Source organism: Lottia gigantea (genome assembly GCF_000327385.1).
Source record: "Lottia gigantea unplaced genomic scaffold LOTGIsca_34, whole genome shotgun sequence".
Classification (NCBI taxonomy): Eukaryota; Metazoa; Mollusca; class Gastropoda; family Lottiidae; genus Lottia; species Lottia gigantea.
The window spans coordinates 1,774,926-1,801,634 of record NW_008709146.1 but is presented as its reverse complement, the minus strand read 5'-3'; the positions used below and the strand labels follow the sequence as shown (position 1 = coordinate 1,801,634).

Genomic DNA, 26,709 nt, shown 5'->3' with positions numbered 1-26,709 from the left:
TCAGAAAACTTGACTTTACAGTAAAAGAAAAGATATTTTAGGGACTAATATTATTAAAACATGTTAAATCAAAGACTTCAGTTTCTTTGTCAATAAAAAAAAAGATTTGGATTTTCTATTTATCAAAAGTTTTATGAAAAACAAAATGATAGCACATGATTCAGTATATTATTTACCTTCTAAATCTTCAATACCGACACTACATTCTCTTTTTCTCTTCCTAGTACTAGATATAGCTCCTAATGATTTCTGTATATTATGACATGAATCTAACAGACTTGAACAAGATAGAAAGGAATCAAGACTAGAGGAATCACTATGTTCACCTAAATCCATTGCAAAAGAACGGCCATTTTTGTGAGAATGCTCTGTTAAATAAGAGGGATCTGATTGTTTAGATTTGTGTGCAGAAAGTCCCTCCTGGTTTGTTTGTTTATAATTAGTGGTTATTTCCAAAGACTCTGTTTTGATCTTTACAAATCTATCAGTAATGCTAGTTTTGGAATCAGAAAGAAAGAACAGAGAGCAGTCACAGTGAACTGGTAACTGAACAGAAGATTCATCAGGTTCATCTCCTGCATTGTTATTACTATTACAGAGGTCAACAAAATAATATTCATTTCCACATCTTTCAAAGAAGTGTGCCTGTCTACTAAACCTTTGTATAGAATGCAATGTAGAATAAATGTGACTTTCAAATAAGCAGGGGAATCTTTGCTTTATGCGATTCCTTGAGAAGGAGAGAAAAAAGTCAGAAAGAAAATTGAGGTCTGGTAGCAAAGGCAAAAATTCATTAGTTATCAGAAAAAGGATATAAGCAGGATAGAAGGATATGTGATCTGAAAGATGAAAGAAAAAAGAAAGAAATAGAAGATAGTAACAAGAGATAGGAGCAAAGATTTAAATGTCAAATAGAATTAGTAAGATAGAAAGGTTGTCCATTGAGATTTTAGACAGAAGAGAAAACAAATTAGCGTACCTTCAGATCCGGTAAACACAATATCTGAATCATCAGAATAACCAATAGACATATAATCTAAATCATTAGAATGAACAGAATCACATTCTGAACTGTCACCAATCGACATATCATCTTCATCATTAAAACAAACTGGTTCACAATCTGAATTAACACCGATAGACATATCATCTTCATTATTAGACTGAACTGCCACTGGTTCATTGCTTTTCTTGGTGGACACATCAACATAGTCTCCCATTCTAGGCTTTTCTACTATAATAACAGATTCAGTTCTAAGCTTTGAGAATTTTTGACCACTAGCAGGTGGTGTATCTAATATAATCAATGGTGCATCTGATCCATACAGAAATTGTTCAGTTCCAGCACTTTCTATATCAGGGGTATCAAGTAATATAACGGAAGCTTCTGATTCATAAACTGGTTCAACACCTCCCACTGCACCTAGAGATGAGTTCCCTATCACTGAAGAAACTGAATTGGTGGAAGATTCTCCTAATCTCTGATAATTATCTACATTCTGGACTGATCCACCAAAGTTACCATTGATATTTTCCTGTATTCCACATCGATGAACAAATTCTCTAAATGTTGCACAATCAATGTCTTTGAGGAAACCTATTTCAGTTGATGTACAGGCATGAAAACCTTTCTCTATATCACCATTCCAAATAATCTTGCCACAATTATCACAACTTTTATCAGACAAAAACTCTCCAAATACTTCATCCTGAAATAAAATTAAAAGATCATAACCTATAGTTAGGGCATCAGAAAGTAACACAATCCCTTCATCATAAGAATAAGCGCTTGTGAAAAGAGTTTAAGTTTGAACTGATGTACCTTAATACTTGTTCATAAAGACTAAAGGGTCATAACTCATAACAGAATAGGGCTTCAAGTCAGATCCACGGCATATTGCTCATGTTATGAAGACAATATCATTGACAAGTTCAAACACACATGGAATATAGAACCCTACATTATTACAGTAAGAGCAAAATTTGAAATGTGCCAAAACAAAAATCCTGAAGACTAATGGGGCAAAACTCAGTTATTGCTGCTATTAATGACAAATTCATACCCAAAGAGCGCATCAAATAATATCAAATGAATATTGTTAATGATGAAGAGAAAACTTACAGTAACAGAGGTAGAGTAAGTACGATATTCTTGATGACCAGTAGACAAAGTGTGTTGATGTTTAGTTAATACATCATTGACTTCTTTCTTACATGTCATACATTTCACACTAAAATCTTTAGATAGACATTTAGTATAGAAATGTTTAGCCAGATAGTCAGATATCAAAATAGACTTTGTTGTAGTTGATTCCTCACTAGTATCTGAAAAAATAAAAGAAATGAAACTTGTGTTTAAAGAAATACTACCTCTTAGAATGAACATAAAATCTTCATTTCATTCACACCACTTGCTGCTGTTAATGTGGCCAATCTTCATTAGCTTTCATAAACTTGCTAATTAAGGTTTTCAAATAAACTTACCTTGAGAGAAAGAGTAGGTAACTTTATAATGGTTGTTCTGAAACATATGAGTATGACACTGTACAATATTATGGAATATCATACAACATTGTGGACACATATAACCATAAACAGCAACAGGGGACAGAACTGGTAGATGATCTTTAAATATCATATGTTCCTGACAATCTATCTTTTTCTACAAAAAATAACAACAAATTAAAAAAACATTTACAGTTACATATACCTAGGTCTTATTTTGACACTCTCAGTAACACTATCATTTACACAAATTGTCAATATTTACAAATTAATCAAAAATTTAGATCACATTATTTGTATCATACAAAGTAAAATAATTTAGAAGAAATAAGAACACGGAATATTGATTCAGAACACAAGTTGTTCTTAATAAGAATATCTTAACAAAAAATTTACTAACCTTAAATTGAGCTGTACATTTTGGACAAGTATGAAGTAGGGGGAAATTAAGCAACTTGCCATTTGGTAAATGTTTATAAGGATTACAAGGTGAATGTTTAAAACAAGCATTATGTCTTTCAAATTCTATTATAGAGTCAAACACAATCCCACAATTAACAATCTCACAAACTACTGATGATTCCAAATGATCTGAGTTTTTATTCGAAGACTGCTCAATGGCCTGAGATCTGTGATGTGCTGGTGAATTGACTAATCTTCTTCTTTTAACAGTTTCATTAGACAATGGTAACAGATCAGTTGTTCTCTTGTTCCTTAACATTCTCGAAGCTTCCTTGCTTACATTTCCTAAAATTAGATTTTACTCTTAGTCTTCTTTAGGTTTTTGTATGTTATTCATCTACATTTATGTCTTTAAGTTATCTTTCACGGAGTACAATAACAATAATTACAGAATTGGATGTCATTAGTCAGACAGGGCAAACTCCCTTGTTAAATAATACCATCCTGTAACATCCCTTACAGATACCTAATTATTATTAATCAGTTAGATGCCTTATCTTTGAATTCATTTCTTATTTAAGGCAACAGTAATTATGCGATCTATTCAGGTAATTGTAATTCTGAATAAACTATAAAGGTACTTACCATTTCTCTTAGCCCATTCCGTGACAACTGAACCTGCTCTGGTATAGTCTTGTTTAGATATAACATTCTCTTTTAAATATTGAATATGTACTTTATTACATTCTTCTTTAGCTTTAATAACTTCCAACTGAAAAAAGCAGATCAAACTTTACTTTCTTAACATTACTGTTACAAAAAGGATGCTGTAGTATGGGCTAGGATCTCATTTATGTTGAATTGAAGATACTAAAATAGGAAGTTAAAATTATTTTCTGCTGTTAATTTAAATAAATATCTATATTCCTTTGAAAATTTCTTTTCTATTTTCATATTCTGTAATAAAGTACCTGATACTTCAGTCATCTCTGTCAATGCATTAAAATACGGTTCAAGGAGAAATCACGGCAATTGACTATGGTATCGAATATCATCCAATCACATTGAAATGATACAAATCGAAGTACAAGAGGATATACCTGTTTTCTTCTCTCAATTTCTCTAGTGGTAAAAACAGAGCCTATATTATCTAAGAGAGGAAATGACCTTTCTTCACCTGCCATTCTAGAATAGAAGAACACATCAGATTATTACTTTTAGAGAAATATAAGAAATTTCAATTGTTGTAAAGTATACACTCTTTGAAAGACAGACGTAAATGAAAAAGGGAAAAAGGTGTAAGATAAGTTCCTTCTTTTAGTGTCAAATCAGGCAAACTATTTGATTAATTGGTGTTATGGTGTATTGAGATGATTCTCAATTTGTGTTTTAACCAATCACAATGTCCATATATGTACAGACTTTTTGACTTTTTTGATTGGTCTGCTAGAATTTCTGGTTTTTGTGTTACTTTACAAATATTGTTATTGTTTACTATTTTAGGAATTTCCCTGGTGTGAAGTGATTTCTTGTGAGTCTAATATTAGTTTTTGGACAATGCCATTTTGCAATATGGCCGTATACTATACTGTTTTAATAACCACATGCAATCCAACCACTCCTGGGCCCTGTTGACAAAGTAGGTTAGTTCAAATAAGGCACAACTCTTGTCGAATATGACGTTCATGTCATGGAGTCCCTTTTTTAATTTTGTAAAGAGTTAGGTCTCCAAATGTGAAATGTGGATGATATATACAACCATTGGAAATACTACCATTTGCAGCATGACTGTCATAGGAATAGTTGCAAAAGTTATATTTTCGTTCGTTAATTGAAATTTCTTGCATAATGCATAAAAGAATCTTCATAAGAAAGCATCGTTGGGCCTTAAAAAAAGCCGACGTTTGTGCCTACTTTCGTTTTATGACTTTTGACCTTACTTACGATCACGTGACAAAAGTTAAGCAATCAACTCAAAACATGGCCCTCGATCAGTTGGTTTCGATAACCTTTAAGCTCTTAGGCGCAAGTGTTCTGCTATTGACATCATAAGATTCAGATGAAAGAAACAAAATATCAGTTTACCTAAGGCTTAAAATGGTGTTTAGTTATAGCAGAAGTCAGTCACTTATTCCTGAAATTTCCTTCGCGCTTGGTTGTCTTGATCATCCAGACTGTTTACGTCACAATGATCGGGATTAAGCTATTACGTCATTTCCGTAAATATACCCCACGTGTTCATTTGACAGTTCGACTGTTTTCACCTACACATCATCAGCCTCATCTCAGGGTGAAAACATTTAAATGTCAACATATATCTATCCGTCAAAGATCAGCATTGCCAAGTACTCAGAAGGTATGTAAACGTAGAAGTTATGATACGCTCAAATTCGAATGAGGTCAAGAAGGCAGTGAGTGTAGCCCCATTTCAAAGGTGGCATTGAGGTACCAAATGACACCATACTGAACAATGTCAATTGCTGTGACAGATTGTTGAGCTAATTTTAAAAAAAGGTGTTGGTACAGATCTTTATTACATTCCAAGAAGGGGTGGTGCCTAGATTTGTTGAGAGGCTAAGGGTGCTTTTCAGAAACCTCCTCTAATTTAACAGTGTTGTGGAGGAGAAGGTTGAAGGGTCAGAATAGATTAGTAATGGGGATTCCTCAGTTTTAAAACCAGTGTCTACACAAGTGCTTGGTCCCTGGTGTTTTGTGCATTGAGCAAACACTGATACCTAACATCAGCAATACAAAATATTGCATTTTGTTGTGTTAATTTGATTTAACTAAAGTCAAAATTGCATTTATTTAATTCCAGAAGATGAATATAATCAAATCACTTAATGATAAACGGGAATACAGGTAAGGTTAATCATGTCATAATTGTCATATTGCAATTGATAACTTATAGATTTGATAATATAATATTCTCACCTATGATTATTGATAGTGAAGATTTTTCTAGGGTTTCAGCCAAAGAAAATCATGAACATCACAGGATATATTAATGAATTATTAAGTACCCAGTATTCCTTTTAAGTATAAATAGCCCAAATGTTATCTGTTCTCTTGTTTTTAGGGTAATTAATTTGGAGAATGGGTTAACTGCTGTATTGATATCAGATCCATCAGGAGCTGAAGAATGTCATGCTGCTAGTCAGGAAGATGAGAGTGAAGAAGAAAGTGATGAAGAAGATGAAGAAATGTCAGGATCAGAAGAAGATGAAGAGATGGAAGAAGAAGCTGTGGAAAGAGATGAAGATGATAAAAAAAAGAAATCTGGGGAAAGGAAGGTTTGTTAAGACTTATTGCCATTAGATTTTATGCTCTTTATTTGTGTGTGTGTAAAGTCATTGTGAGCTCCTGAGGTAAAGTAGAGGAATGAATAAAACTTAAGAACAAGATGTCAAACAATTGACCCACTCTTGTAAATTGATTATGATCAAACTCATCTAATATTTGTATAACTGTTCATGCTAATGATCTTTAGGTCATTTTTTCTATTCTATTTCAGTCTGCAGCAGCACTATGTATTGGTAATGGATCATTCTGTGATCCTGATGATATTCCAGGCTTTGCACATTTTCTTGAACACAGTAAGTTGTATAAGCTCTCTAACTTTGATAAGAGAAGTCCATTTTAACCTTTTATTTTGTGAAATTGGCCCAAATTGTTACCTGTTTTTTGACACAATTTTGATGTATTTTCTTTAATTTTTTAACAGTGGTGTTTATGGGAAGTGAGAAATACCCAGCAGAAAATGAGCTAGATGATTATTTAGGAAAACATGGTGGTTATTCTAACGCTTGGACAGATTGTGAGAGAGTAGGTACTAGTACCATAATGAGGGTACATTTACAGTAGACAAATATTGTCCCCATTCGGAGGGTGTTACAGTTTCCAATACTTTATAGGTGTGAAATTGAATTGAAAAAATCTCTCTCAAGTTGGTTCAATAGAAACTAAATTGAAATTATCTTCTGAAGAGAGCTGACATTGGTTAAGATTACTACCATGTTAGAATATATCACTCCCATGTAAGAGTTGTATAGAGTATTATTCATCAGTGTGTTGGACTACAAATATTTCTGTTGCATGTGATGCTTAATTGATTAATATTATTCTTTTATATTGCAGACACTATTTTATTTTGAAGTACAGAAAAAGAACTTTCAGAAATCATTGGATATGTTTGCTAATTTTTTCATATCTCCCTTGTTACGTGAAGATTGTGTGGATAGAGAGGTACAAGCTGTTGATAGTGGTATGTTTTCATTTGATAAAGTTTAAATCACATTGTTTTTAAAACCGTAACATTTCAGGCATTGGACTACCCCTTAGTCCCATTGATCTAGATTCCAACTGTTTGAAATAGATCAGAACTGGTTATATGTGTGCTTTGTCAACACTTTCGTCAGAGTGGTGAGGGGGGTTCTGGTTTGTATCATAAAACTGGACAACTTATATTTGCAACAGTAAGAAACAAATATTGGTGGCATTATCCAAGTGAGTGCTAACTAAAAAAAACTTTTTACAATCTATAGAATTTCAGATGTCTGTACCAGATGATGACGATAGAGTCAATCAAATTATTTCATTAAGAGCTAAAAAGGGTCATCCAATGGATAAATTCCTCTGTGGTAAGTTTAGATTTATAGCATCAGTTATTTTACATTTGAAAAAAATGTCAACATGTTCCGATTTTGTTTGATCTGATGCAAGCCTGCAGTCAGATTTGATTGTTTGGAAGGGCAAGCAATATATCTGGAAGGGCCATGGGTGTTTAGTTGCAGTAATGGAATTGGTCAGTTGTCTGAATATTTTTTCAGGGGGACAATCCATTTGTTCTCTTTCCCCTCCTTTAACTACGGGCCTGATCTGATGCATATTTTAGTTTGTGAATAATTGACTTATTTATTTCAGGTAATTTAAAAACACTAAAGACACTACCTGAAGAAAGAGGTGTTAATATTTATGCTAATTTAAGAGGATTTTATGAAAAGATGTATTCAGCACAGTATATGACACTAGCTGTTGAATCTAAAGGTAAAGAGGCATTTATTAAGTATATTATAGCTTGCAAATACAACTGGTAGAATTGTCTTAACTGTATGAAATCTAAAAATTCAGGTCGCATTTTCACTTGTTCAGAAGTGTAAATAGTCTAGCAGAAACATCATCAATGTAAATTTTACTTGTGTCACAACCTGATTTTCAAGTTATTCAATGTTTTAATTTTTCAGATAGTTTAGACACTCTGGAACAATATGTTAGAGAATCTTTTTCTTCTTTACCTAATAAGTAAGTTTTATATACCTAATTAAATCCAGGTAAAATCTGGCTTTTATTTTATTTCTATTTAATGTATCATTTGTTATAAAATGGGAAAATGAGTGTTTAATACTTCTTTTATTTCAGTGGCCAACCCAAGCCTAGTTTCCACCATTTAAAGGTAGGTTTGATTTTGGTTTTGCTTAGATTGAGTGAATTTATTTTTGTTGAATTAATTGGATTTTGATGATATAGAATGCTAGTATATAGAATTTTTCTTGTTTTAGGATCCTTTTAAAACAGCAGAATTCGGAAGATTTTATACAGGTAGGATTTCACACAATGATTATTGAAATATTAGAGAATTTAAGTGTTGAAATCAAATTTATATATTCAAATATCTTTCATTTACTCACTCAGTTGCATAAAGTACACGTCTCACTGTTGCATACACTCAACACAACACTTTTCCATGACAGTCCTTCTTAACATATCTGTGATTGGTTTCTTTTGTAGCTGTACATTTCTGATAAAATAAGATATTATAATAATAATATTTTATATTGCAGTGAGTTCGGTTGAAAACATACATAGTTTAGACATAGTTTGGTATCTTCCACCTTTATCACAGCAATATAGGTAGTTATTGAACATTTACTATAAGTATAATATATTCTATCACATATACCTTCTTAATACCTTCCTTCAAGATCCAATCTTGAGTCCACATTTAAGGTTATTTACTATGTTTTCAACATTTTGTAGATGTAAACCATTAGAGTATCTGTCAACATTGATAACTCATGAAGGAAAAGGCAGCATTTTATCATATTTAAAAAACAGGTAAGTTTCATGCTTTCCAGCCCTTGGACTATATAGACATTGCTTTGATAATGTGTAAAGTTTATCATATGATTTTCATGTGTTTAGTGATGATAAAGGACCAAATCTGATGTATTATCACAATGGTTTCTTCAGACGAATTAATATATGGACAGTGTTTCACATGCTGATTGCTGATAAAGGATTAACCTAACGCCTTGATAATTTTAAAGATTGATTCGATTTCAGAACATTAGCACTGGGTCTGTCTGGTGGTAGTAGCTATAATGGACTGGATAATAATTCTACCTGTTCCGGTTTTACTATTAATATAACATTAACAGATCAAGGTCTTCAACGAATACAAGAGGTTAGTATTATTCCTGTGAATTGATTGGATACACAAACTCATGGAGAAGCTACAATGGAATCCTGGATTATCTGTAAAGTGAGAAAGATGATTTATCTATGATCAATAATGGGTTTAAACTGTAGTTTGGGAATCAGATTTTAATAATGCAATGTTTTTTTTTTTGTAGGTTTTGATGGTTATATTTCAATATATTCGCCTTTTACAAACTGTGGGACCACAGAAACGTATATTTGATGAATTGAAAATCATAGAAGAAAATAAATTTAGATGGAAGGAAATGGTATGTTTAGTTTTTCAGTAAATTGTTATGCATAGGGTGTCAGAAATGATTTATATAGCTGATAGGAGAAGAATTATTGAACAAGCAAATAAAGCACTTGATGCATAGTGGCACCAGTTGCCATCGATCTTTCCCATTTGTTCTCTGAAGGCCACTATAAGCAGATATTTCTAAAAAGAAGAGCTAACTGAAAGTAGATGATCATCTAAAATCATACTGTCTTTTCAGGGTGAATCAATTGATTATGTTGAAGAAATGAGTGAAAATATGCAGATGTTTCCTGTAGAACATTATATTACTGGTAGACATCTATTATATGATTGGAATGAAAAGGTACTGATTTACATCTATTAAGAAGGCAAAGAGATAGCTTTCAAAGGAAAATGGAGCCTTAAGTCAACTGTTTGATTTATATCTAAAGACTTTATTTGGGTTAATGTTGTAATTAGATGTTGAATCTGTCTTTAAAACAAATGAAAGATATATTTTTTGTTCTTTTACACACGTTTATTTTCAGTTAATAGAAGATTGTACAATGAATTTAAAGCCAGATGAAGCATGTATCATATTAAGAACCAAAGCCTTTGATAATGATTGTATTTATGATAAAGAAGAGAAATGGTTTGGCACTAAATATCATGTTCAAGGTATATTTATTCATCTCCTTTCAAAAGTTAGAAGCAGTATAGTCTACAATTTTTTGCTATTCTCAATTAATGTTGAAATTTGATAGACATACAGAACATAATATATGGTTTTTTGTATACAAATTTTCTTAATTTGCATCAAATGCATGACACCATCAGTTAATCTGACTGTACTACTTGAAATGAGAAGGTGAAATGTTTGGTTGTTATTTTCAGATATTGATCCTGAATGGATAAAACAATGGAAAGGTGAATATAATAATATTGTATCTTTAATAATTATACACTAAACTTTCAACTATCCATTTTATCCTTTTTTGTCTTCAACAGATATGAATATATAAACTGAAAATTTCTTCAAATTTTATTTATACAAATCTGAGATCTGTAATTAATATGTTTATTTTGTATTTTTTTTGTAAAGATCCCCCTGATAACAAAGGTTTATTTTTACCTGAAGATAATAAATATATAGGTATGTTGTGATTTATGTTCATATTCTATGATATTATATCAATGAAATCCATATTTCACAAGTTGACATGATAACATTAGATTTTATATTCGACCAAAATCAAAATTTGGTGTGCTATGATATATAGACTATCATTTATTATTTCAGCGTCCGATTTCAGTATCTCCAGTGAAACAGCTACACAGGTATATTAATTGACTTTATCTCATTAATATTAAGATTTACCATAATGATACCTTAAAACAACTTTCAAATGTTGGTCTAAACATATTTTTCATCAGTAGACTCTACAGCTTAGATAATAAATTATCATGCAAAAGAAACACATTGATCAATTAGTGAAAGTTGATTGTTATTTTGACAGCACCCTGAAGTTATATTAGAAGATGATGGATGTAAAGTATGGTTTAAAAAAGATTGTAAATTTGATGTTCCAAAAGGTAGGTTGATATAACTTTACAAAACAACGTGAAAGATTTAATAAAAAACTTCAATTATGTATTGATAATCAGGTTCTTGTGTATCATTTTCTTTCTGTTTTTCTTTTTTCAGGGTGTATATATTTAAGATTAACTAGTCATGTTATATTTGATACTATACAAAAGTAGGTCTTTTCATATTTCTAATTGATAACAGACCACTATATAACATTTTGCTAACTGAATGCAAGTGATGATTTTTTTGTCATTATTCTGATACATGTATTCAACTGATAGCAGGCAAAGGTCTCTCTCTCATTAACATTCTTATCATGTGTGGATGTGTGGACAACTGAATATGGGACAGATGACTTCATCAAATGGAGTATTGTGAATAGTGAAGCTGATTTTACCATGATAATTACAATTATAAAATCAGAGGTTGGTAAACTATGTGACTTGTGATTTTTGCCCTGTAAGCTCTTTCCCTTGATAAATTCTATGATGTATATTTCAGTGCTGTGTTATGTGATTTATTTATTAATTTATTACTACAAAATTTAACAGAAACAGTATATCCAGCAGTAATAGCAGGTTATGAGTAAGTTTTACATTATCCTCTTTGAAAAAATGATTAATCAGCAAATCAAACAGTCAATTGCCATTCTCATGTATCTTAGAATTTTTTTTAACCTGTTGCTAATGAAATTGTGATTTAAAACCTGGCAGGGCAAGCATCAGAATTTTCTTGCATTGACGATTGGAACCCACGGCACCAAGTAGGGTAAGATTTGAAAGAACTTGAAATATTTCTAAAGTAATATCCAGAAAGAACTTTAAAGGTATATCTCTCTATCTTTTATTCCAGATATTCAATTGAAGGATTTCCAACTGGTGTTCTGATAACATTAAGTGGCTTTAATCACAAATTATTAGTAAGTAATGACAGAAATATTTCTTATTTAGATTAGTATTATTTTATATTACAGTGTTGGGACTGTAGAAGAAGCCAATTTGTTAATGTTAGGCCATATTTTTTTAAATTTCAGTTATTCTTAGAAGCCTTATTAAATCATATAGAACAGTTTAGTTGTACATCTGAATTATTTGATGCTGTGAAAATACAGTTAAAGAAAGCATACTATAATGAAATGATAAAACCATATGAACTTGCCAAGTAAGTTATCTTTTCAATCAAATACACTTTTAATTATTTCCTTATGCTCATTCTAGTGGAAAAGAAATGTGGAAATCATAAAATCAGACATGACAGACTATGGAACTTTGTATTTATTGATCTTTGTTATGTGTTTCTTTCTATTGATTATTTACAAAAGAAGTATTTGTAACATGAAATGTAATCATTGCTTGATAAAGACGAAAGGATCATTGTCGAAACGTTGCAAGTTATTTATTAAAGTAATTGTTATCCATATAATTGTGTCCAGTTATTCATACCCCAGTTACTAAATGCCACTGTAATGTTTTATATTATGAAATGTAATATTTTATATTTTAGAATGTTAGAGATGTCAGTATTAGAAGCGAATTATAATCCAGTACCTGATAGATATCAAAATTTATCATCTGTCACCCAGTCAATGTTAGATACCTTTATGTTACAATTACGACAAAATCTCTATATTGATTCTTTTATTTATGGAAATTTTCACAAAGAGGTATGTTTTGTTATAGTGATATCCAATAATTGTTTAAGATAATTGACAAGTGTATAGATTCTATCATTATAAGAAATCTTGCAATCTTTCAGGAAGTTAAGAGCATGGGTGATTTGTTGAAAAATAAATTGCAGTCAGCTGTTCCAGCAAAACATTTAAAGCCAAAGGTAAGAATGATTCAAACCAGAAATAAATGTAAATGATAAACATAAAATTGAATATCATAATAAACAGAGGATCTTCTGGTTTCAAATTTGAAAATGCCAGTTACTGGTTACAAATTTCAACATACAAGTAAAGAAATTATATTTTTAATATCCTGTTTATTTTAGAGATGTTATAGAGAGATAGATAAGAGAAGTATATATTGCTGTGTTGAAGGTGTTAATAAAGATGACAATAATTCATGTGTTATAGCCTATTATCAATCAGTACCAGGATCTATATATCATTCAGTATTGAATGAACTCTTAGCGGTAAGTTCTCATTTTTAAATATTACTTTAATCTACTAAACTGAAAATTGAACCACTTATTTACAGCTCAATTTCATCATTTGATATCAAATTTGACTTTCAAAAAAGGTCACTGATCACAGTATAGAAGTAATCTTGCCATATTATAACTAAAATATTCTCTTTCTATTTTAGTATCGTATGAAAGAGCCATGTTTTGATTTTTTGAGAACTAAACATCAGCTAGGATATAGTGTTGGTGCTAATAGTCGATTGAATAATGGTATATTAGGGTTACAAGTATCAGTTGAAAGTCAAGCTGATAAATTTAGGTAAGTAATATTAGATGAATATTCAATTAATTGAACATGTTCAGATAAGCAGAGAATTTATCTCATTAGGACACTGTCAAAACGAGACAAAATTATCAGATATAAAAATTTGCTTCAATTTAACACAGAGTTTTGGTTGCCTACTTTCACTATCTATATACTGTTTGAGAAAAGTTATGAGCTACATTAATAATCTGTTTTTCAGTTTGTCAACAATAGATGACCATATCAATAATTTTCTACAAGACTTTCAACAAATATTAACAGATATGACTGTAGATGAATTCAATGGTTTAGTAAGTAATCTTAAATTTTTTTTCGTTTACTTGGTATGTGAAGGCAAAGCAAAGTAGAAATGTTAGATCCTAGCTCAAACAGGCAAAATATTAATTTCAATACTGATGATTTGTATCAAAGTGAGGGTGATCCTGAGGGTGATAATGAATCAAACATTGAACGCACTCATTTTTAGTATGACCTTGTAAGACACATGAAATATTTTGATAAAAATTTTAATTATATACTCTATAGGTAAAATCTGTAATCACCAATAAATTAATAGATGAAGTAACATTAGAAGATGAAGGAAATAGATTGTGGAGAGAAATCAGTAGAGAATATTATTTATTTGATAGGAGAGATAGAGAGGTTTGTTTCATATTCAAATCTTCAGAAAAAAAGAGCACTTGTGATTTCTAAGTCTCCTGAAGTAATGCAAATACATTATTCTTATTGGAGTTTTTTTTATTAGGTGAGGGGGTGGAATGATGAGTACACACTGTCATGTTTTTGTTGCATTATAAAAAGCCATTATATTTTAATGCCTAAAGTGAACTCTATCAGCATGTATTATTAAATTACAGTATTTTTTTTTTTCATGAATTGTACTTGAATGTGTAATTCAATTGTACTGTAATTAATATGCATTTTATATATTACATATTGATATTTATAGATAAGTGTGTTAGAAAAAATAACTCACCAAGAATTATTAGACTGGTACAAACAATATGTGAATAAGGAACAGAAAAAACTTTGTTTACAGGTTTGTAAATATCTTATAAAATGTTGATTGAATAATTTTTTGTTTTTTATTTAAAATCATTTAGCTTTTGAAAAGACAAATTTCTGAGAGATTTTAATAAAAGTTGCATAGATACTGTCACATAAAACGATATTGGGTTGCATTACGTACATATTTGGTTAATGTGTTTTCATTTCCAACAGCTTCCGAAGTGGGTACATGTTACATAGCCTGACAACTTATTTCTAACCATTTCAGGTTGAAGGAAAGAAAGGAAAAGATATGTGTATCAATAATGAAATAGAAAAAAGTAGTGATGATTGTTTGATATTCCAATCTATAGAAGACCCTGCCAGAACATATATAACTAATATAGAAGAATATAAACAAACTTTAACTATCTTGCCTTATCATATTATTGATTCTTAATTTTATATAGTATATTAAATTTTTAACCAATGCCCTGTTTTTTGTGCTCATTTATAGCAAATTTATTTTTGCGTTAAAAACACAAATAGACAAACTTGTGTATGTTAGTTAATTCATATTAAAACAGAACAAAAGTATATGAATACTTATTGGCCCAACGGAAATATGAAGGAGAAGTAAAAAAAAAAATTGATAACTAGAATAGGCATATTTGTACAAATTATACAGCTTCTGAACATTCTTGGCTTATTCAACATCTTATCCTGTGGAACTTGAACATATGTTACTTAACCACATCACATAGTGAAAATAAAAAAAACAAACAACATGGATCATAAAATAGCTTTACTGACATTAGAATATCCTATACCAACACAAGTTAATAATAATTTCTCTCCTCCTATCTGTAAATCTTCCTCTTCTTCTGCAACTTGTACTGGATCAATTTTAAACATTAACTGAAAATACTCTTTGATATGCCGTAAGAAGTGAATACTGAAATAAAAAATAATAACTACATGTATATTGCGGGAGTCAATGATTGCAATTTACGTAAAAAAGTTACAGTTTAAGACTAGTCGCCTCTTTTGGTAGACAAGAGTGATCGCTTTGACATGCAACTAAATAACACGTGAATGAATAAGTTCAGCTAGTAATTTAAACTCCTCAACTCATATGTATTGGGTAAATTGCAATTTTGAATTTTCTTTGCAATGTGTAAATAAACCTTGGAATATAATCTCACCTGTAAGGAGTTAATTGTCCTATTTGTATTTTGGACACATCTTGTTGACCTAATACCATAAATAATGCTGCTACACTTTGATTAGTGGTATCAACACAACCTCCCTAAAAACATTAACTTGTGTGATTAAATGGAAAAGAAAGGACTTGAAAACAATGGCACTAAGTTTAGCACAAATCTTTCTAGAATTGTGCCTTCTTGAGTGTTAACAAGATAATGTTCTTGGTAGATTCCTATTTTCTTTCAATTCAAAGTTTAAGAGTAACAAAGAAACAAAATTTATTACCCTATATATTTCTTCCAGTAAATTTTTAGCTGTTTCTTTGCCTAAATCTTCAGGTATTGTAGGAGGGTCACCAGATCCTTTGGCACTAGATGATTGTTCAGCACCAAGGAATGCACCATTTGTTGTTTCAGCAACTAATGTTAAGCCAAACCCAGGAGACCTGAAAGAAATATCATAAAAAAAAATGCTTATCAAGGCTGTAGTTTAATCCATGTTAATCAAAGGGGGTTTTGGTAGAGCTCCAAATTTGTTTAAATAGAGAACAGAATGTTAGAATTGTCCATTTTAACACTAATTTTAATAATTGCCACTGTGAGAAATTCACAACAATCTGAGGGTGAAATCCTATTCAAAATGTACTCACTTGCCAGATTGACTGCCTTTGACATGATCAGTATAAATATAAATATCTGTTAAAAATTTATTTAATATACTTCTTGTAGCATCAACCATTCTGTTAGTTACTGCTGGTGACACTCGAGCTGCCCATCTTATATAAGTTAAGGACTATCTAAAGAAGATTTATGAACTATTTTTGACATTATTTACTGTTCAACATACTCATACAAGGCAGCGCTACCAAGATAAATGAATTATATAACAATATGATGAAAATTAATTAAGACACAATAAAGACAGGGAAATCCATATATCTTATGTTTCTTTAACTAACATACAATTAAAATATCACAATTACTGAAAGGTGATGAACATCATTCAAAGGATACGCTATTCCTCTAATTCTTTTGATTTTTCCAGGATCTATAAACTGTACTGGACGTAATTTTTGACGACATGGGCAAGTAAATAAAACTTCTCCTCCACCATCAGGGGCTGCTCCTCTTCTATTAATCTGAAATAAAGTATGAAATGAAGACAAGTAACTTTTTTCTACCCTATTATCTATTTTCATTATATTTAAATGTTGATTCTATTAGTCAACAGTTTGCTCCCATAGACACACTTACTTAATGACAATGCCCTTTGCTTTTTAAAGATGTTTATATTCGATGATATCATACCTTGATTTCTACTCCTTCATCTGTTCCTAAGAATTTTTTGACTATTGGTAAAGTTGTTAAACGAATTAGATCAACCTAAGAATTAAAGAAATATACATCATCATTCATGAACTAAGTTATAAATTTGAATTTGTAAGAAATTAAACAAAAAGAAATATCATAGGTAATAAGTAGCATACTTACAGATGGATCTATTTTATCATTTGTAACGCCTCTTAATTTTGCAGTGATAGGTTTTTTGGTGAAAGGAGCTAATGAAATAATGGCCTCTAAGAAGTAACCTATAGATCTTTGTGGATTACAGTCATGTTCAAATGATCCTCCCACTAAAATACCTGGCTGATACAACAAACTTGTTCCTAAAATAAAAAAAAACATATACAAATGATAATAAGTGGCACAAGTCTTTAAAACCAGCTAGTTGATACGGTCATCAATTGATTGGTCGCAGGCTCAGGGCAATTTTGACAAAAAAATCGAAAGTGATCCAGTAAAGGTTGTTAGTAAATTCTAATCAGAATAGCTTACCTGTTTCACTGACAACTATTTTAGAACCATTAGTAAGTGTGTCTAATAATCTAATAAAGCTTGCTTCAAAATCTGAAGAAAAAAAAAGTCAAAAAGAGATTTATACCTGGGAAATAATAAGAATCCACCCTACATAAATTTAATGTCATAGACATAGTAAATATAAACAACAATGATAGCAATACTGTTACCGACTACAAATACATCGTAAATCATTACCTTTGAGACCTGGATCATCGTCTTTAGAACGTATCTTTTTTATTTTAACTGATCGACCACTAAGTGTTGCTAAAACAAGTCTTTGTCGAAAGAAATTGCATCCTTCGTAATGTAATGTGTTTGTTGACATTTTTCACGTGTTTTAAATGGAAGAGTTATCTTATCCTTAAAGCTCGAAGAACGAAATCTATGTAATGTATCTTAAAACGAACGAAAAACAATATGCCAATACCATTCTTAAAGTTTCATTTTTCCTTTAATTCATATTAACATCATCCCAGCGGTGATGCATTCGAATGCTTTAAGATACATTTTTAGTGATTGACCAATAATCTTGGGGAAAAACAACAGTGTTTCGTTTTATTATTAGCAAAGATTTATTCTTTATTTTGTGTAAACCATATCGTTTTCGACTTCTTTGACAAAAGAGTTGTGTTTTGCAATTTATTGAAACTATACTTTTTACATTTTTACCAATATGTTTTGACTATTAACACTTCAAGTGACTATGCCATGTTAAAATTTTTGACCAGCCGTGAGTCTGGCTCTTCAGACCCCTCACTTCTGCGAAGAGCAGAGGTGACTCGACGTATTTATAGTCTTGAATTGAGTAAACACCGAGACATTGAAAAAAGCAACGCTCTAGGAGTTGTTAATGCATTGGATATCGATTCTATTGAGAATAGATAGTAAGTATGATGAAATTTAGCTGGTTATTTTATAAAATGTAAGATCAAATATTGTCCATATCGTCTTGTGATTTTTGTCCTTAATTTATTTTTATTTTATAAATTGTCTTAAGAGCTTTAATTATCAGGATTATCATTCTTTTCTTTTTTTTTCAGTTTATTATCTGGAGGAGGAAATGGTGGAATAGCTATTCACGATCTTGAAGATTTACCAGGTGAAGATAAACTAAGATATCGACAGATCTGTCATATTCCTAACTCCAGTATCAATGCCCATAAAAGAAGTGTTGAAACTGTTCAATGGTATCCTTTAGACACTGGATTATTTACGACCAGTGGCACTGATAAAGAACTTAAAGTATGGGATACAAATAAACTACTGGTAATTTTATTTTATTTTTTTAAAATAAAACAGCGGACATAATTTTTGTAATTCTTTACTTTGTATAGAAATGTTCATTGCGTTACTTCATGTACCTTTTTATTTTTTTTTAGCCTGCCGATTCATATTCATTTGAGGGCATCATATACAGTCATCATATGTCCCCAGTTTCAACTAAGCACAGTTTAATAGCAGTGGGATGTGAGAAGTCAACCATCAAATTAATAGATCTCAGAGCAGGATCATATAGTCAGATGTTAAAAGGTCATAAATCAGCTGTTCTGTGTGTGAAATGGTCAACTAGAGATGAATTTATCTTAGCATCAGGCAGGTAAGTATCTATATTATTCATTATAAATATCTAATTGGCCTAAAGCTTTGCGAGTTTCCTAATGGACTGCTTTAGAATTGTAAAATTCAAGTTAATGAAGGCATCTGAAATTTATGTTGGCTCAGTAGATTGAACAATAAAATTTCTCTTCACATTTGTAGTTCTGATAATGGTGTGTTATTATGGGATATAAGAAAAGCTAAAGGAAGTATCATGTCATTAGATCAACATAATGGAGAAGCTGCTTCTGCTCACAATAAAGGTAATACTGAAATTTTCTATGGCCTACACTGTAACACTAACATCAATATCTGCCCATAGGACTGTTAATGGTGTTCTGGAATTGATGACAGTTAAAACTTCTATCATCATTTGTATCAAATTGAAAGAGAACCAGATGTCTATTCTTAAACTTGAACTTTATCGATTATAGAAAAGAATAGAAAGGCTCCTTTAACTGGGTATACATTTTTTGAAGCTTCCTTTTATCCATGGTTTATAGAATTCAATAAAATACTTGTTTAAAAACCAAAATTCATATATTTTAGTTAAAACAGCTCACAATGGACGTGTGAATGGATTATGTTTCACTGATGATGGTTTACATTTAGTAACGTTCGGCACAGATAATAGACTCAGACTGTGGAATACTAATACGGGTAAAAACTCTCTAGTGAATTATGGCAGTATATCAAATGATGGACGTAAATCCCTTGGAATCTCAGTGACAACTGGTAACTGTCCAGATGTAATTATGGTACCGGACGATAGTAACTTAATGCTATTTAACCTACATGAAGGCACAAGAATCAAAATATTACGAGGGCATTATAATCAAGTGAATTGTTGTGTATATCATTGTGATAAACAAGAGTTATATAGCGGTGGTAATGATAGAAATATTCTAGTGTGGCTACCCAGTACTGACGATGTCTATGAAAATTGTATAAAAATTAACAGTAAAGAGAAAAGTAATTTTACATCAAGAATAGCTGCTACAACCGACACTTGGAGTGATGAGGATGACTAAAAATTCAGGGAAACTGCCTCACCTTCAACCATTTTGCTTTTTTTTGCTCACATGTAAATATAGAATGAATGTTTTGATATGAATGTTTAATATTATGAAAGGTGTATATTAATGTAAATATTGTATATGAGAATATTTTTAAAGAAAACACTTTGATTCATTATTATTAAGTTATATGTTAATTACATACAGAGAATAGAAAAACATGTTTAGCACATTACAAAGACATGTCTTACTATAAAATTGACTTGACAATGGGATAATAAGTGAAATAATAACATAATAACAACATGATTGACATTGTCTCCATATTTGATATGAAATTTGCTATCTGATTTTACAATTTGAATAACATTTAGGAGCAAAAGGTACAAAAAAAAGCAACATATATTGCAGTATCCTTCACTTGTTTATCTTAGCGGCCCTAACATAATTACGCAATATATACCTGAGTGGCCAGTAGAGCGGCCGTTATCAAGTCACACACAGGCAGTTAATGTCTCACGCTTTAAGTAATATAATTGGAGTTCAGGGCATATGACTTTTTATTTTATTTACACTTATTGTTCAAGAGATATTATTTTTTGTATGAAATATGCATTTAATGATATAAAATTGATTGTAGTTAAATTGTGGGTAAATAAAATGAACTATGATTTTTTTGCGTATTTAAATGACAATGAAAATCTTTTTACTGTACATGTATCCATTACAGTTCACATAATGAGGTAAAATAAGATGACAATGAGGATGCTTATACAATGATTATTTACAAAGCTGCCATTTTAAAATTTATAGATAGTTGAATCATCAGACTTCTATAAATCCATCATTTTCTTTATCATTATCTTTGTCACCATCATAGAATTCATTGGCTGGTTCCACCCTAAAACAGGATAAAGATTAATCATATAATACAGCGAATTGGAGCTATATTTTTTTCAAATTATTACTGTAGTATTTCAAAAAGAAAAATTCATTGTTTAATGCAATCCTATAAGGTTCTACTTAACATGACATCTAACAGACATTGGATTTTCATTCTGAGAAGTAATAAGCATAGTGGTTTAACAAAAGAAAGATAATCCCACCTTTTATCAACTTCATCAGTGTGATTTCTAACATCTGGATCAGGTTCTTCTGTATTTTCTAAACTTAATAAATCTGGTGGTACATCTTGTATCTGGACGCTTGGTGCATGAATTAGATTTTTCAATGTATCATGTATAGTTAATCGTATACTATCTAGGTACTGTAAGAAAAGAAAAAGTCTGTGAAGGTATAATACCACGATGTCATACCATTTAACCCTTACCAATCTATTTTTTCATACTGAGAAATTAAAAAGCCAAGATGCCTGTCTGGTGCTGGGATAGAAACACTTTAGTACAAAAAGTCTATAAGATATGTACCTGTTTTGTATTAAGATTTTCCTGTTTTGTTGAAATATCTGGATGGAGCGAAAAGTCAGGAGCAAAATATTCTAAATATTCTGAAATAGATCAATTCAATATTCAAGTGAATCCTCCTTTGTATTTTATTTTGATCACAAAACACAAATTTCAAACACAAAATCCTTAAAATAATCTTTGTAAGCTTGGAGCTTTCTAATAACTAAATGTTAAAGTCACGGAACAGGAGCAATAAAATATATATTGTAATATGACCTTTCTGTAATAAAATAGTTTTTTTTAATCATCTCATTAAATTAATTGACATTAATACATACCACAGAAGGGCAATTCACTGCTGATTTGTTCATCTAATAAAACAGCTGTTTCATGTGTCCAGCATCGAGCTACATTTTTCTTGGTATACCCTCCTCCACCCAACACTAACATAGGTAATCCTAAATCTTTTACAAACTTTACACATTCACTGAAACAAAACAGTGGTAAGGACTGTGTCAGTACATTCAAATGTAGGTAACAAGTTTGTTAAGTTTACTTCCGGTAGCAAAATGTTTCCTTTTAAAAATATTCTATGAGATAATGCCAGTCAGTCCCTGAAGAGAAGCACTTTGATCAACAACTGTTTATGAATGTCAACTATATATAGATACCAATATAACTGTTATCAATATAGTTGTTGTTCAATCAAACCTTATCATTAAAATACTTACCCATGGCCTTTTATACTTAAATTAAAACAGCCTAATCTATCACTTCCTAATGAATCAGCACCACACTAAAATAAATAGCAATTTGTTATAATAAAGCATTTGTCACAGAAAATAACCACCATGAATATGGTTATGAAAAATACTGAAAGAAATGAAAGGTATTATTGTCTTCATCTGAAAGGGCTAATGTACTGAGTTGCATGGGAGGGGCTACTTATATATATGTACCAATGAAGAGAAATGAAACCTAGTAATCCAGTATTGATTATAGGATGTAATATACATGTAATATTTAATATATACCTGTAAAACAACACACGTAGGTTGATAAAACTCAACTACAGTTTGAATGACAGGTTTAAATATCTGCATGTAAGCTAAAAAGACAAAAAACAACATGTAGGTCAATCATTTAAAGAGATGGAATTTCATAACATCTATCCTATTCATCCTAACACAGATAATGCAAGTGATGTCAATAATACAGGTTCTATATGCAACAAGACCTGGCAAAGAATAGCAAGAAAGAACACATCCCATTTGGCAAAATTTTCTTCCACTGTACAGAAGGTCATCATTGGATGTATATTGTTTAATAAATTATTTTATATTTACTTTGATCATCTATGCCTTCCTTGAGTGGTACATTAACTGAATAATATCTTCCACTCTCTGAACCCCATTCATACATATCACCTGAAATAGTCAAGACAAAATACAAGTCTTCAAATGCTTAATGGTATCTTATATGAAAACTGTCAAATACAAACTACTATCCCCATGTTTAAACTGGAAAGGAAGCAGATCGTTTGAGTATATATGTAAACCATATGGACATACCAAGGCATACAGGGCCTGATGATTGGGAATTCAACATGAAAGAGTAAAACCCCAACAACCAGTAGTTTAAGGAAAACACTTAATAAAGCATCTATTTTTTCCCAATTCATGAATATCACTATACAGAATATCACTGACCTGTGCCAGGAAAGAAGAAATTTCCATATTTATGAAAAGAGACAGTCATAACTCTATCTGTTAAATAAAAGGCTTCCTGAACTCCATCTCCATGGTGAATATCAATATCTATATACAGAACTCTGGGATGATATCTATAACAGTAGGAAAATATCTATTATGACAAGTGCAATAATGAGAACTTTATTAGATGAAAGCTATTCAAGCACATCAATGACAGGTGGTTTCTTATTAGGCTGAAGTATTCTATATGTGTACCAATGTGTGTGATTCATTTCTCTCATTCTCTACCTTGAAACTCTTTTTCATGTTATTGTTTGTGTCATACTGCAATTTTCACAATACAACTTCTAATATATTTATTTGAACAGTTTTCCCTTTAAAAGTGTCTAATTTATGATTAATTTATGTAGTTATTTTTACAAACTGTACCTTATACAAATATAAATAACATTGTAATGAAATAAATTGGCATATGCCATCAAACTTTTTATTAAAAAAACATTTAAAATTACACATATGTAAGAACTTTTTAGTTGACAAGAAAAATTTAATTTGGAATGTAAGAATAATAAGTATCTATATAACAGTATGTATGTTTATAAAATCAATATTGGTCTATGACAGATTGTTCACTTTAACAAAGTTCAATATTTTTCTTATATTCCCAAATATCCCCATTGATTGTCCTACTTACTTTAACAACTCTAATATAGATATCACAATATCATTGACATAACAAAACCCTGATGCCTAAAAATATACATCAATACATCAATAATTAACATTCAACAAATACAGGAGATATTTCAATTTATTTTCAACAGGCTCATAGCTACAGGGGGCAAGGGGAATGGATTGGCATATCAAACTTACCTTACAGAATGGAATCGTCCTTATATATTACTGCTACATAAGCAGGTGCAGCGTAATTCCAGACCTTGAAAACCCATTTTAAAATTCCATGATAATCCACGAATTTCGAGTACGCAGGAACCATGCCCCTGAACAATCAAGTCTGGCTACAGTATCATGGACTTCTGAATATTTAGACAAAGTCTGAACAGAAAGAAGACTGCTTTAAGATAAATAAAAATTTACCTACCTCATATTTTTTAGCATGATGTAAACCTCCTGACCAGTTCACAGCAATATCACAATGCTGTAGGAAAGATTGATTGAAATTAATTATTCAGAGTCATACAGAATACAAATAATGGTTTCTCTTATCTATTAGTCGGATGGTGCTGTTCGGAGATGTTGACAAAGCCTATTAGCTTTTTGATGAAAGACCTCAAAAAGGGGAAATAAAATTACAAACTGCATGTGCTTGTCTGTCTACATTAGTAACATAAACAACAACAAAAATATCAACAGGAAAACAATCAGACTAACCTCATTATTGAGTTTAACAGCTCCCTCTAAAGATGCCCCTGTGTACATTGAACAAAAATCAAACATTCCATCAAATACAGGACTGAAAATAACAATATTGCTTGTAAGATGATATATAATATAATAATACCGTAATAAAAACATTTTGATTCAATCACATTTTATTTGTTTCAAAATCTAATTTTATCTAGTTCTAGTTAAAGATGCCTGATTCCTTGCACAAATGTAAATGAAAACACAAGTGAACAAACATCAATGTAAGAAGTGAATGATTGTTTCCACATGTTTTAAGATCAGCTTTTAAAGAAAATCTGCTTGAATATAATCAACTGTTACTCACCAATCTTCACCCACATTAAACATACTCAAACACTTAGTGAATTCTTGTACATTTTGAGGAGAAATTCTTCTTAAAAAATCAACATATTCCTCAGAATGAAATCTACACATATCATGAAAGGTGGCTCTATATGGTCTGTATACCTGTAAATATTATTAGTGTACCAGTACTCTGATAAATCTTTGATTTCTTTTAATTATAAATATAAGTATAATACTCCAGAAATTTTGTAGAAACTTTGAAAATATTCATTGTATTCCTTCAAAAATAACCTCAATATGCAGTGTTAACTCTATTTCTTAGCATCAAAAAGTGCTCAAATTCAAATATAATCTTTAATTCATTATGTTTACCCATAGCAAGCATATCAATCTCACTTTAAAACTGTAGGTTCTTGAGTGTTAATGAGGTAATTTGAATGGAAAGAAAGACATGGGTGCCTCTGATCTATGCCTATAAGTATTCCAAAGGGAGCTTAGGGAGTATAAAAATGTGTTATAGCTGCATATTTCGGTATAAATATCATAATGAATCTCATACATGTAAAAAAAAAATGCTGAAAATTAAAGAACCACATGTTAAGCTGTTACCTTCATCTTCTTGTACAATCCATAATGAAGAACTAAGCCATGAGTTAATGTGATTCTGTAAGGTTTCATTGGATGCCCTTGACCTGTAAGAAAACAAATGAGTTTTTTATTTAAATCATTTTTCAGCTTCACAGCATTAACTGGTGACCATGATGTAAATAAACCCAATTGAAAATTAGATTAGCTTATAACAAATTAAAAGTTACAATCTTTCAATAATAAATAAATAGATGATTTCTCCATGCGGCTCCAACCAATCCAGCAGGTAAATTTACCCCTATTGTGGTGACCACAACCTATTTCAGTACAACTATTTTCCTAAACACAGGTCTAGATCAACTGATCAAGTAGGAGTAAGTGTAAGTGTTTCTTTTGTGTTTATTTTTCTGCAGGTTACTACACTTAGTTAGTGACTTAAACCTTAAGAAAAAACAAACATAGGCTGCAATTTTACATTTCATTAAGATTGAGTTAAAAACAAAGTCTAGTAGGCCAAGTATCCCACTGTAGCTACTAGTGATAGTGCCAGTGTCAGAATCCAATTATATTTCAGTTTATATAAACAACAACAATAATAGTAGTTTTGGACTTATTGAGTGTTTGCGGATGAGAACTGTTGAGCATAAAACTGAAAACTCGATATTCTCACCATAGTGAAAATTGCCAACATCTTGATCATAAAAATAAGCTACAGTTGACTTCGACATGATGTTGATCTATTGCTTGTCGTCTTTGGATCTACGCTTTTACTGATTTTTTCCAATTTTTTTTTCTTCTTTCAGGAATGACCTAATTCGCCTCTTTACTGAAAATGCATCCAAGGGAGATAATAAATTGTAAAATTAGGTCTGGATAATCATGGCTTATTTGACCTATATTTGTTTGTCCAGACCATAGAGTTATATATAGAAACGGTCTGTCAAGACTATTAAATACTGAA

At 30.8% G+C, this 26,709-nt stretch overlaps 4 protein-coding genes across 4 annotated transcripts; 2 read left to right on the top strand and 2 right to left on the bottom strand.

The window, feature by feature from the left end:
- Positions 1–5,095: 5,095 nt before the first annotated feature.
- On the top strand, positions 5,096–15,143 carry LOTGIDRAFT_233049 (hypothetical protein; the record flags this gene model as incomplete). Its single annotated transcript, XM_009058493.1, has 33 exons — positions 5,096–5,263; positions 5,726–5,769; positions 5,987–6,200; positions 6,422–6,503; positions 6,632–6,732; positions 7,045–7,171; positions 7,452–7,547; positions 7,831–7,953; positions 8,151–8,208; positions 8,326–8,359; positions 8,466–8,505; positions 8,748–8,817; positions 8,944–9,021; positions 9,250–9,370; positions 9,540–9,653; positions 9,882–9,986; positions 10,171–10,300; positions 10,517–10,549; positions 10,725–10,775; positions 10,923–10,960; positions 11,140–11,215; positions 11,328–11,379; positions 11,712–11,795; positions 12,063–12,129; positions 12,244–12,371; positions 12,714–12,873; positions 12,966–13,040; positions 13,206–13,349; positions 13,523–13,659; positions 13,865–13,955; positions 14,191–14,307; positions 14,615–14,704; positions 14,942–15,143. 33 exons carry the CDS (start codon positions 5,096–5,098, stop codon positions 15,110–15,112), a joined length of 3,219 nt encoding a protein of 1,072 aa, XP_009056741.1. The 3' UTR covers positions 15,113–15,143.
- A 298-nt stretch (positions 15,144–15,441) lies between these two features.
- On the bottom strand, positions 15,442–18,045 carry LOTGIDRAFT_216688 (hypothetical protein; the record flags this gene model as incomplete). The annotated part of the gene is made up of 9 exons (XM_009058492.1): positions 15,442–15,607; positions 15,858–15,961; positions 16,144–16,303; positions 16,508–16,633; positions 16,872–16,996; positions 17,166–17,240; positions 17,349–17,524; positions 17,694–17,765; positions 17,913–18,045. 9 exons carry the CDS (start codon positions 18,040–18,042, stop codon positions 15,445–15,447), a joined length of 1,131 nt encoding a protein of 376 aa, XP_009056740.1.
- Positions 18,046–18,318: 273 nt separating this feature from the next.
- LOTGIDRAFT_233046 (hypothetical protein) lies at positions 18,319–20,344 on the top strand (the record flags this gene model as incomplete). Its single annotated transcript, XM_009058491.1, has 5 exons — positions 18,319–18,601; positions 18,758–18,983; positions 19,097–19,314; positions 19,476–19,576; positions 19,863–20,344. Exons 1-5 carry the CDS (start codon positions 18,426–18,428, stop codon positions 20,342–20,344), a joined length of 1,203 nt encoding a protein of 400 aa, XP_009056739.1. The 5' UTR covers positions 18,319–18,425.
- On the bottom strand, positions 20,343–26,567 carry LOTGIDRAFT_216681 (hypothetical protein). The gene is made up of 14 exons (XM_009058490.1): positions 26,419–26,567; positions 25,770–25,852; positions 25,180–25,322; positions 24,840–24,921; positions 24,550–24,606; positions 24,142–24,197; positions 23,445–23,578; positions 23,082–23,162; positions 22,770–22,843; positions 22,467–22,531; positions 22,074–22,222; positions 21,757–21,836; positions 21,436–21,596; positions 20,343–21,230 (listed from the first exon to the last, which is right to left on the bottom strand). The coding sequence occupies exons 1-14, from the start codon at positions 26,474–26,476 to the stop codon at positions 21,155–21,157; spliced, it is 1,299 nt and encodes a 432-aa protein (XP_009056738.1). The 5' UTR covers positions 26,477–26,567; the 3' UTR covers positions 20,343–21,154.
- Positions 26,568–26,709: the final 142 nt, after the last annotated feature.